Source organism: Lepisosteus platostomus, chromosome 22 (assembly GCF_059453375.1).
Source record: "Lepisosteus platostomus isolate fLepPlt1 chromosome 22, fLepPlt1.hap1, whole genome shotgun sequence".
Taxonomy (NCBI): domain Eukaryota; kingdom Metazoa; phylum Chordata; class Actinopteri; order Semionotiformes; family Lepisosteidae; genus Lepisosteus; species Lepisosteus platostomus.
In genome coordinates this window covers 1923764-1936818 of record NC_142632.1, presented here as the reverse complement: position 1 = coordinate 1936818, position 13055 = coordinate 1923764, and the positions used below count along the sequence as shown (strand labels likewise).

Genomic DNA, 13055 nt, shown 5'->3' with positions numbered 1-13055 from the left:
CTTGGAAAACACCCGGCCACACTGTGCCAGAAATGGCGCACTCTGGGAAGCCGCTATGCAAAGCGAGGTCCGAAGATCCCCTGCGGCCGGACACTTCCCGCCCCCAAAAGAAGAGAGCGCTAATCAGATGGGCGGAGATCGAGGACTTGCAGAGCAGACGACCATAATAAGAGCGATTGTGAGTAGTTTTGTTTTCTCTCTTTGACCAGCCCCGCTGCAACCACCCGAAGGCAGGGAAGCACAAACATTACATGGAACTCATTCATGCTCCTCTCCACGGAAATCTTTAGTAAAAGGCGAAAGATTCTAATAATATAAAGATCCAGTGTGTTGCACTGGCCTGGTCAGCCTGGCCTGGGAAATGGTGCACAGAGCACTTTCAGTCCCTGAGGTGTTAATGGCGGAGGTGTTGGAGAGTGGTACCTGTGTGGGATGGGTGGGTGAGTAGCTGTCGGGGGTTGTAGCTTTTCCTTTGCAGCTTGTCCTATACCTCCTGTAGGCGTCCTTGCTCTCTCTTAACTTCTGTTTTAGCTCCCATCATGTATATGCATTCCTTTCATTACCTTTTAATTTTTAAAATGAACTCAAGTTGTGTATAATGTAATAATTTAAGTAGAATAGATTCTAATAATATAATGATCCAGTGTGTTGCACTACTTCACTGCTTCACTGCTCTATGCCGTCTGGAAATAAATCCTCAGACTGCTTACTGCCCTGGGCATGTACCGATAAATTACAGGAGCACATCTATATATCACTGCGTTGAAGCAGGGGACACACAATCACATCCTAAATACAGTGTTCCAGCACCATTGACCTCATCCAGAACGTATCATTTCTTGAAAGGGATTGCTGTCCGAATGCACATCTGAATCCCAAACAGAATCTCTAGTAAAATATTATCATTTGTGAAACAGGTAAATGACTGTCTCAGGGGCCCATTCTTCATTCTCAAGACACATGTATGCAGTACGTACACCATGCATTGAGCAATAGGGATTAAAGACACCACAGGTAAGGTTAGAAGTCATTCTGACTGTATTCTAAAATATTGGACTCATATTCTTATGATGGCAGACATGATGCTGCGTTTAAAACCGGGGTTAAAGGACATTATATGACTGTCAATTCTGTTTTGTTTTGGAGACTATTGGCTGCCTATGTGGTACAGTGCAGCGTGAAGGAAACATTTTCCAAAACTGTGTCAGCTCAAAAGTTGTAAGAAAACCTCTCCAGCTGCTTTAACTCTCTTCATTTTTGTCATTTAATGTGACACTCGATGTATAACTGGAGCCTCACATATGCAAACGGTGGGGCTCCAGTTCGACACCCAGTTCGACACCACTTTACAGTATCTGACAAAAGCATGGCAGACTGTGCCGGACCGGCAGATAACTTCTGCTTATTTTTACCATATTAAACATTGGAAATCCTCCCATTTGCATTTGTGACACTTGATTTTGGCTCCACCTAAGACACTCTTAAATCTTCAAACACTTTTCTCTTCTCCCGCAACACTCTTGTCTGTCAGCACTATGTGGCAGCGTTGCATGACAACCCATCTCACCACGGAAAGGAACCTAAAAGATTTGGTAAGAGAGGAGAAAAGGACTTGGCCTGTAGGGGGTTCGAACCCACGACCTTGGCGCTATTAGCGCCACACTCTAACCAACTGAGCTAACCAGCCACACGACAGTGCTCCTATCTGTGCTGCAAAAAAATCGAACTCAGGGAATTTCTTTTGCCCTCCTTTGAATAGAAAGTCGTGTAATTCAGTGTACGGGCTTTCTCGTGCAGTTTCATGGTTCTTGTAACCCAAATCCTACACTGGCCTGAAGTGCCCCCCCATTTCACAGCATTTTTCAGCTGATTTAAAATGTACCTAAAGGAGAAGCATTATTGAAGACCATCAATTACCAAGAGCTTTTGTCAAAGGTTTTGGTGGTCATTTTTAATGACCACAGAGCGCTGTGACCTCGGTTTTACATCTCATCCAAAAGACAGCGCCCTTTTACAACACAGCGTCTCCATCACTATACTGGGGCATTGGGACCCGCACAGACCTCAGGGTGAGCGCCCCCCCGCCGGCACCATTAACACCGCTTCCAGCTGGAAGCTTTGTTTTTCCCTGTAGCTCACCCTCATCCGGGTACTGACCTGGCTCACACCTGCTTAGCTTCAGTGGGTTTTCAGTTGCGAGTTGCAAGGGGATGCAAGTGATGGAGCCGCTCGCTGCAAAAGCCACTGCATTGGCGGGGAATCGAACCCGAGCCTCCCGCGTGACAGGCGAAAATTCCACCACTGAACCACCAATGCTCAGTGCCTGGGCCTTCAAAAAAGATGCTTTTTTGGTGCTCTGTGCAAAAACGGTCGACATCTGCTTCCAGCTGCAAAATGCCATTCGCAGACGATGAAGAACTTATTTCCAAGGCAGCGGGTACAAGCGATTTGGCGTTTTAAAACCACCAGGAATAGGAAAGAGGCACGCTTCTTTGCTTGCGCCGGAACACATCGACAGGAGGTGGACAACGTAGTCGGCAGAATTCAAACCTGCGCGGGGAAACCCCAATGGATTTCTAGTCCATCGCCTTAACCACTCGACCACGACTACAGAAAGCCCCGCCGCCGCTGCGTTCTTGCTACAATCTTACCTGGATCGCGAGGCGCCGGCGGAAGCCTATTTCAAAGTCATTCTCCGTTTCAAAAAAACATTTCCAAAATACAAGCCTTGCAGACAGACACGCCTCAGAGGACTTAAGGGTGGCTTCATGTCGGAATGATAAAGTCTCCCCGTCCGGACATGAAAATGCCACTCTGTTACACACAAAAAAAGAATCAACAACAGAGAAATGCCCACAAGCATTTCAAAAGCCGCACCACGCCGCACTTGAAATAGCTCTTACAATAGAATCGCAGGAATCGCCTTTTTATTTACGCTCTTACCAACGCAATGGAAAGCAAAACAAGGCAAAGCAGAGCAAAACAAAACGAACAAACGAAAACCCTCACGTCCCGCACTTGCATATAACACCGTTACGTGCCCAAGCAGTAGTGTATGTCGCATACAGAATTCATTCGAAATCATTGATTTCTCCAATTAACAAGGGTCGGTTTTTTGACCGGGGTAAAGTTAGCTCGAAGTTCGAAAACGATTTTGGCACGCCTGTAGCGCTTTCACGAAACCTCTTAGAGTTGCGAGAATGCTTGTTTTGTGTATAAAATACATTGTGGATGCTTTCTCAGCCTTTACTTTTTCGATTTTATGACATTTTTTTGACCATGCACGAATATTCTTTTGTCCATATCTTCGCAATGGAAGCACAGAACGCCGTCAAACCAAATGCATTTTAAAGACCACGACTTGTGGATATTTCCACAGCCTTTACATCAAACTATCAGTGAGCTAATTATCTTTTTTTAAACCTCCGGTTTTTCATCGATGCGTAATTACGCACGAACTGGAACCCGGGGGACCGCTGTGTGCACACGTTCACAACGCGAGAAATACTGTTCAATACGGCTTCATGCGAAAAACCCGTATATGACCATAGGAAGCAGAACAGCGCAGTCTCCCATTACCCAGACTGTAAGCACGGGAATAAAGCTTTGTTTGATTTCTGAAACCCTTCCTTTACGCCCTGTTTTCATTCAGGTAAGGGTCAACTATATTCACAATACTACTGACAGCAGGAAGATTAAAATATTCTTTTCTCAGCAGCTTATTAAAAACAGCTCCCATGATGTTCAAACTGATTTTTTACACAGAACACTGACACAGCTTTGCATTCTGAATCTCTTTTTCTCATGCTTTTATTTAATATGGCACAATGCACTGGGATAGGGGTATTCTGTTCACAAACCAATAGCATTTAAACCACAGCACCCACAATGCTGCAGGTAAGTGTTTTGCACACTAAGCAGGTCATCTGACTATTCCCAGCTTTGTTTTGGGTTATGGAACCTTTATTTTTTTATGATTTTCTGAAGATAACACTACAGGTGGGATGGGTGGGTTGTCTTCATGGCTCAATAGCATTTCAAATACAGCACCCACACTGCTGAAACCAAGTGTTTTACACACCAGACAGGCCCCCAAACCTCATACAACCTTACTGTAGCTGTGGCCCCTTTCTTTAATTTTTTATGATTTTCTGAAGATTACACTACAGGTAATACACTGGGACGGGTGGGTCGTCTTCATGGCTCAATAGCATTTCAAATACAGCACCCACTCTGCTGAAACCAAGTGTTTTACACACCAGACAGGCCCCCAAACCTCATACAACCTTACTGTAGCTGTGGCCCCTTTCTTTAATTTTTTATGATTTTCTGAAGATTACACTACAGGTAATACACTGGGACGGGTGGGTCGTCTTCATGGCTCAATAGCATTTCAAATACAGCACCCACTCTGCTGAAACCAAGTGTTTTACACACCAGACAGGCCCCCGAACCTCATACAACCTTACTGTAGCTGTGGCCCCTTTCTTTAATTTTTTATGATTTTCTGAAGATTACACTACAGGTAATACACTGGGACGGGTGGGTCGTCTTCATGGCTCAATAGCATTTCAAATACAGCACCCACTCTGCTGAAACCAAGTGTTTTACACACCAGACAGGCCCCCGAACCTCATACAACCTTACTGTAGCTGTGGCCCCTTTCTTTAATTTTTTATGATTTTCTGAAGATTACACTACAGGTAATACACTGGGACGGGTGGGTCGTCTTCATGGCTCAATAGCATTTCAAATACAGCACCCACTCTGCTGAAACCAAGTGTTTTACACACCAGACAGGCCCCCAAACCTCATACAACCTTACTGTGGCTGTGGCTCCTTTCTTTATTTTGTAATGAGTTTCTGAAGATAACACTACAGGTAATACACTGGGATAGGGGGGTGCTATTCATGAGTCAAAAGCTTCATCACAACATCTGAAAATTTTAGATTTTACATTCTTTTTATTTCCCATGTTTCGTTTAGTTTTTTCCTAATTTCACATTTTAAATAAGCTATATCTGTAATCACAATGAAGGTGTGGTATGCAGTCTTGATGATGTGACTGTGTAACCATCAGGCACGAAGGAGAGAAAAACAAAAAACTCCAAAGGAGAAAAAAAATCTCTGGGGGTCCAAGGCCTGATGGTTGACCTCCCCTCCAGGTCCTGGTTGTGTATGACAAGTAGTTACTTGAAACAGTTCACATGCACAACCATGCAGATTGACACGGTAAATTCTATTTCATATATTATGTGAGACTAGATGTTAATGTTGAGTGTGTCCCATCCACTGGGTTGAGCAGTACAGGATCTTGAGTTTTGTAGGCTGGGTTCCTTGCTTCAGAAATCCAGGAGGATCCCTTGTCATGGGGGACGGAGCTCAATATCAACCAAAGGCACCGAAGAGAGAACAGTGGCAGGCATGGTGTGGAGAAAAAAAAAGGGTTAGACACAGAAAAAACAATTGCAACGTGGTTGTCTACTTACCCACTTGATATCTATGTTTCTGCACCTCCTAAAGAATTAGATCACTTGGGATAAAGAAGACTACAGAGACGATGTAGAAGACTACAGCATTGTTAAATATGCTTGTAGGTATGGGGCATCCTTAAAAAGGTCTGACATATATTTCCACAATTTAGGGGCTGTGTGCCTAAATGCTCTGCTACGTGCTTGCTATTGTTAACATAATCTGTTCATTGATCTAGACAGCATCCTACAACTACCTTAACCTTACTGTAAGAAAAGTATCACTTTGGTGTCTAGGCTGTTCTTTTTCATGAGTCTCCACTCCTGGAGATGTACATGGTACGATATTGAAAGCCAGTGGGGTTCGGACTTCGATGATGCAATTGTGTTTTATTGTTCCGGTTAGAATCCTTTTAGCACTGTGCCCTGTCTGAAGGTAGATAGAGTACTGTTTTGGAAACCTAATAAAAAGGAATCACCCTAGATACACTTCTATTTGATAGAAGCCATTTTTCTTTGATCTTTCTCACAACGGAGTGGAATTTCTTGATTAATCTATCTTACTAGGATGGATACAATTTTATCTGGAAATCTTTCACATAAATCATGTCATGGTGACATACTGTCGTTTTACATTTCTTTGCACTACTACAGTGATGTTAACAGTGTGTAGTGATCATATTTAAAAGGGACTGTGTTGTGTCATGATTAACTTTTTTACTGTTTTCATACAGACTTTGTTTGGTTTCTGGCAATAGATAACAAATGGTTTCTAGTGATTTTGTGTTCTAGTGTTTTTCATTATTGTTTGGCAAAGTGTACGAAAGTTTACTCTTACCCAAGATAAAATTTTTGGGGGGATATTGAAACTTGTACTTACGTGTCTTTTGGAGGTGAATTCTGCTGAGAACACGTTGACAGTCTTCTTGAGTTTCCAGCATGTCTTTTATGTAATGCTCGGGAGTAGGGGGTGGATGCTCACTCATCAACAGTGCCTGAAATATAAAACCGTAAGAAGGGTTACGAACTGCAAAGGATCCAAGGAGTATAAATGGGTCACAAATCAAGATCTAGGTATTTGCACAATTTGCCAGATCTCTCTTAATCAAACTCCTTTTTTCTTACTTTGTGTTTTTACAGCAAGACGTTATATTGTTTCTGTGCTAAATGGCAAGCTCTTTTAGGTGTTCATGGTTGTGTCTTTGTTTCTATACTATTGGAAAGAAACCTAGTAAGTGATTTGATGCATCCATGTCTAATCATTAATCTGACACAGTAATTCTATCTTTGAGATGCCTGTGTCATGTAATAAATTGCACAGATTATCAGTAATCTTTTATGTGTGCCTTCTTTGGTGTGTTTTTTGAAAAGTTATCTCTAATTTATAGAACCATTAATGCCAGAAGACAAGCCTGCAATCCAAACTTCTTAACAATAACAAACAATTATAACGTCCACTGAAATATGTCATCCTACTGTATGTTTCTGCTGAATCTAAAACTACATGTCCTGCTTAAAAAACCCTTTCATAGTGATAGTTTGCATGCAGAGCATACTCACCAAACTGGGGTTGGCAAAATGTACATATCCATGTTACTTCATTCTTTGCGCTTTCATACTCTTCTTTTGAGATGCACAATTCATGGAACCAGTTTTCACAACTGTCACACTGAATCTACACGGACAGTAAACCTTATATCAGTTCAGCTATCACCTTTCACTGGCATGTTTTGTTATTATGTGCTTACATTACACATACAGATAGAGATGATGTTCACTTACCCAGTTTGTCTGCCGCACTGGTGTTTCTCCACACATCAGGCACATGTCCTGGAGAGGAGCTATAATAAACATGCCAAATAGACTGATTTTTCCAATGTTATCTACAGATCATTGTTGCATAATTGAAGACAGTTTGATAGAGACCTTTTCGTATGCACTTTCCTGATTAGGTGTTCTACTGCTTCTTAAACCGCACATTGTCATGTCTCAGAATACTCCTGTCAACACCTGTTACCCTTTTTTGCGTCAGCGTGTGTTGCTATGATTTTAAGGGGGCACATGATAACACAGCTATCATGTTTCAGTTTGCTTTGCTTCACTATGGGCAATTTAGACCCACACTTTTCCCAGACAATGGTTGTGTCAACCACGACGAAGGCCAAAGTGTCATTGAATTTTAACTGTGTGAAATGTGATTTAATTAACTTTTCATCACTGTGTTATATAGTACAAAAAGAATACCCAAATGAGTTCTGCATATAAATAAATTGAGAATCTTTTTCATCCAGACTTGTTACAGAGAGAGAACATGCTTCAGGAAAATAATATACACCAAGAAACGTAGGCAATGAGGATCAAATGGTACAATACCTGAAGCCTCAAGAATTCTGATTGACAGGTCTTCCCGCAACTTTCTCATTTCTTTGGCACTGCTGTTTATTTCGATATATGTTGGAATATCCGGGAAATTGTTAATGATGTCTGCGCCCATCTAACAGACAAAAGTTTGTTTCAATTATTTCCCTAAAAATCTCTCATACAATAGTTTTAAGTCCAAAATTTCGGCGTGGAAAGGTTATGCTGACCTGCATCACAAAGACCCCACAGCTTGAGGCATCTGCTTGCCTGGTGTGACCAATCACGCTTGGGTGCCAGTTGATATTCAACCAGTCTTCTTTTCCTAGGACATTCCTTCGCATCTTAAAAAAGTCCCTGTGAATCAAAACAATAGGTTATTGATAAATGAGGAAATATTTGTCATGCTGAACTTGAACCTGAAATGTATGTGTGCCCCTGCAGAATTTCACCACGAAACTAATGCTTGATTTCTTACCTGAACCTTTTTGCCGCTGCAGTGGAGTCTCCCATCTCATCACTCCCCATAGGGTCGACCACAAAGACTTTCTGGGATGGAGCATACAGATACTGCAAGAAACAAAGGGCCCATCATCAGACATGAAGTTGCATTTAATGTGGGGCCAGACACACAGGCAGTTTCAGGAGTTTTATGTTGTTTAAACAAAGGTTTTTAATATTTGAATATTTTATATATATAATATTTATATTTATATATTATTTAACATTTAATATTTTGCAAACCTCGGCAAAGACAGTCAGGAAATGACCTAACAGTACTTTTTTTCCTACATGACACTTTGACTTGTTTGGTTGTCTGTTCATTACACAGCAGTATTCACAATAATAATTTAGGAAAAGTGCACTGTCACCATTGCCTTGGACACTCACTATCAATGTCCACCTTTTTTAACAGGAGAGGAACACATACATTGTGACTTTGTAATTTTTTTAGATGCAACAAGGATAATCACTTGAACTGTAATGGTTCCAGGTGTAATTATAAACCTACGCTGTTTTGGATTACCTGCACCACACTTACCAACAATTTCCAGTGGACACCAGTGTTAAAAAAGCTAATAATGGCTTCATAGTTTTCAAAGTTGACCTGTAATGAAAAAAATGACAAGATTAGTACAACAGGCTGCCTCACAGGGATGGTGTGCTACCTTTGAATTTTGATTTCTGACTATAAAGGTAGTTTCTTTAGGCAGCACCATGGGCACAGTTGTGACCTGTTTTGATTGCTTGTAGCTCTCCTTGTTTCTCTATTGATAAAACAATCATCAGTTAGTGAAAAACCATGTTTGCCCCCTCACTAATGTAATCCATCAACATTTGTGTTTGATGTCCTTACCTTGGACAAACGTTGTCTAGCCATGCGCTCTCTATTCCCACTCATGATTACACCAGTTGTGTACTGGTTCATTAGGAAAACCTTCTTCCCCAAGTCCATGGATTCTTTCGCTACTTGAAAGTAACACTCAATGGTCTTATGGAAAAAGCAAACACAATTGAAGAAGATGTGATTTCACGCACTCACACACATTTGATTACACAAAAGCTCCGAAACCTTAACAAATGCATGCAATCAAACACTTTCATCTTACCTCGCCTATGAGCCACTCATCTGGTTTCAGAGACACAAACTCCGAGTGTCTGAGAATATATGTGTCTGCACTGTGTATGGATGGCAAAACTGCAACCACTAATTCACTCGGATTGATGTTCCAAAGGGCGTGTACCTAAAAAAGATTTACCAAGCCAAAAGCATACACAAGAGATCACTGGACCTAACATAATGAAAATTGAGATTACACACCACAAGTATAACACAAGTATGTCAACAAGTATAACAAGTTAGAGAGAAACGACAAAGAACACCTACAGTAGTAGAAGATGACATTCATAAGCTCTGAAAAAGAAGTGAATGTCCACACAGAGAAATATTTGAAATACAAATCCTACCTTCTTTTTGAAATCTGTTTTCTCTTTTATAAGTTTTGAGATGGGGCGTGCATCACAGTGTGGTGTGATCACTTCAGCCATGCCCACGGCAGCTTGCTTGGGTGACACTTTCCTTTCTTCTTTGTGCTGCCATTCTTTATATTCTGTGGTTCCTGCTTTCCCCTGCTGTACTTGCAGGCCGTTGCTGTCATCTGGCGATTTTTCATTTGTTTCAATATTTCTATTGCTAACTTTTTTTTCCTGTGTTCTCATTTTTTTGGGGATTGGAATTTTCTGTGGTGCGCTGTAGAATTTATTTTTTGTTTCTTTGCCTACACCTGGTGCTCTCTTTGCCCATTGTTCCTGTGCATGTTCATGACGTGTCTTAGTGGTGATCAATGGAGCCGTCAAAACCTTTTTGGGGAGAGCATTTTGGATTATATGTTCTCTGTACCGGCCTTGGAGGGATTGTCTCATTATCGTAATAAACTCTGCTGGCCTCAGTTTCCTCCTGTGCTGAAGTATTGAATGCTTGACAATGCCAAACCAGGTCTCAACATGACAATTAGTGGCTCTTGTTTGTGCTACCTCTGACATTGATATGTCTTTTTTGCTGTCTGAAGCATATCTTGCCAGGTCACCCAACAAAATTCCACTCCACAGTGGAAATAGTGCCATGTATCTTTGCAACAGAAATCTTATTATGTCTTCACAGAAATAGGGGTTCACATTGTGTTGTGTCCCATAGTCATCATGTCCTTGAGCTGATATGCTGTCTTCATAAATACCTTTGAACTCCACAGCGAAAGGAGAGCGGCCCAGGCTGCCTCTCATTTTTGGGTACAGTACCTCATCTGTGTCTTTGACTTCTGCTTCCTTTTCCATCTGGTCTGGTGTGGTTGTTTGAGAAATGTAAGCGTTAAGGAGGCAGACACTAGATTGGACTTCATTTGTGAACCTCCTGCTTGAGAGTACAATACACATGTGTTTGAAAACATTTCTGGCGACACTCAAAGTTGTGCTGTTTTGCAGGATGGCAAAGGAAAATGTTGCAAAGTCTCGCAGTCCTTTGTCTGTTGTTTTTTTACTAATTGCTTGAGAGACAGCCTTTATGACATGGGCAGAGCAAAGGTGCAGAACAGTGAACATCTGAAGTTCTGTGTACTTAAGTTTGCCTTGGCAGACTTTCATTGCACGATTTAAGTATGCATGGATGGTGTCCCCATTGAAGGCAAAAAGAACACTGTGAATCAGGGCCCAGCTGTAGTCAGTTTCTACATGCTGCACTCTCTTGGTAGTACATGTTGAGATGTCAAACATGAATTTCCGTAGCCAACGTTCTATACTGACAATGGTGTGGTCAGTTGTCAACATTTCAGACACTGGTAATGGAGGCTTTCTTTTTCCACCTCCAGGTAAAGTAAGACTGTAGTACAAAATTCTTTTGTTCTCCATCTATAAGGGCAGGTGACTGGAGATCTCAATAAGAGTCAACACAAACACAAATTATACAAAAACCAACACAGTCTTCCTAAAATAATTTATGTAAGTATTTTCAAACCGCTTATACTTTCTGAGTACGCTAAAAAAAATCAGTTGTGGACTGTACCTCTTACCCCACATTGAAAGTTTGTATATTTGTTATTTGTTCAAAATAGAGCCTATTGCTTTTTAGAAATCAAAGACACAGGTCACTATTTTTCTGTTCATTTAAAGTGTGTGTTGAGTGCGTATGTGGTCAGATATGTGCCAGCTTCATATGAAGTCGATCTGACTTCTATTCAGGACACTGTATTTGACAAGCTGCCAGTAATAGGGTATTGAAGATACTGGTGAATAGCTAGCCCAGGTTACTGTTCACACAAATGCTCCGGCAGTTGTTAGGGTCAGGTGATCAGTCCTGGATTCCAGGCCAAAGGAAAACATCCGTACTTCAGGATGGGGTTGAGTATTTTAAACTAGGCTCATCACTAGGCTCATGCAGTTATGTCACATGATGTGGCTGTTTACCCTGTCTACGCCACAGGCCTTTTGTAGTTTAAGGGTATGGAGTTAGTATACTTGCTCCAGCTTTGTGTTTGGGAAATCCAAGGGATATTGGTTGTTTTTTATAGACAATTCAACAATGTTCTGTTTTTAAGACTTTGTACCATACACCGATCTGCCCCGGAGACCCAAGTGATTCTGGTTTAGGTAAGCCAAGGGACAATGATCTTCACGTTACCAGGGGGACAGTGGGTGGACAAGTCTCCCCTAAACAATGTATCTTGTCAGATTATGATGTCAGTCCGTTTAATAATGTTGTTGAACTCCCTTCAGCCAAAATACAGAGGAGCCCAGGCCCAGAATGTTACACATACTGACAGAGAGTGATCTCATTATGTGTGTCATGATGGTGCTGTCTGGCTGTCCTGCTGGTCTGGATGAGGGGTGCGTAGTGTGGTGCAGGTACTTGTCCCATCCTGCTCTTGGTCCAGGTTGGAGGGTTGCACCGATTCTGAGTCTTGTTAGCTGGTATGGATTGGTTTGGGGGTGTTGATACCAGAGTGGTCCAAGAGGGGGGTGCAGATGTCTCGGGGGCATTCTTGTTTTTCTATGACTTCACGTTGATTCTGTTGGTTCTGAGTGTCTTGGTTACATACGCTTGTGTGTATAGATGAAAAAGCTATTGAAGAGCACCTCATTCATCTCGGTGGAAGTTCCCATGTTCAAAAAATCCTAAAAAGAGAATTAAAGTTTCACACAACAAAGCATGACTGTGAAAGGTCAGGAGGCCTGACACTTGCACAAGTGCACAACACTTGATTACAGTCAAAAAATCATGAAGCCATGAAGACGACCCACCTGTCCCAGTGTATTACCTGTAGTGTTATCTTCAGAAACTCATTACAAAATAAAGACAGGGGCCACAGCCACAGTAAGGTTGTATGAGGTTTGGGGGCCTGTCTGGTGTGTAAACCACTTAGTTTCAGCAGAGTGGGTGCTGTATTTGAAATGCTATTGAGCCATGAAGACGACCCACCCGTCCCAGTGTATTACCTGTAGTGTAATCTTCAGAAAATCATAAAAAATTAAAGAAAGGGGCCACAGCTACAGTAAGGTTGTATGAGGTTCGGGGGCCTGTCTGGTGTGTAAAACACTTGGTTTCAGCAGAGTGGGTGCTGTATTTGAAATGCTATTGAGCCATGAAGACGACCCACCCGTCCCAGTGTATTACCTGTAGTGTAATCTTCAGAAAATCATAAAAAATTAAAGAAAGGGGCCACAGCTACAGTAAGG

The 13055-nt window shown here is 41.8% G+C and overlaps 1 protein-coding gene and 1 non-coding gene across 2 annotated transcripts; both read right to left on the bottom strand.

The window, feature by feature from the left end:
* Positions 1-219: 219 nt before the first annotated feature.
* Positions 220-331, bottom strand: LOC148642904 (U5 spliceosomal RNA). The gene has a single exon (XR_015929381.1). It is a non-coding gene; the product is annotated as a U5 spliceosomal RNA (small nuclear RNA).
* A 4613-nt stretch (positions 332-4944) lies between these two features.
* On the bottom strand, positions 4945-11211 carry LOC148642903 (uncharacterized). The gene is made up of 10 exons (XM_088615952.1): positions 9798-11211; positions 9440-9574; positions 9187-9321; positions 8872-8937; positions 8308-8399; positions 8060-8186; positions 7845-7965; positions 7254-7312; positions 7032-7146; positions 4945-6466 (listed from the first exon to the last, which is right to left on the bottom strand). The coding sequence occupies exons 1-10, from the start codon at positions 11148-11150 to the stop codon at positions 6450-6452; spliced, it is 2220 nt and encodes a 739-aa protein (XP_088472078.1). The 5' UTR covers positions 11151-11211; the 3' UTR covers positions 4945-6449.
* Positions 11212-13055: the final 1844 nt, after the last annotated feature.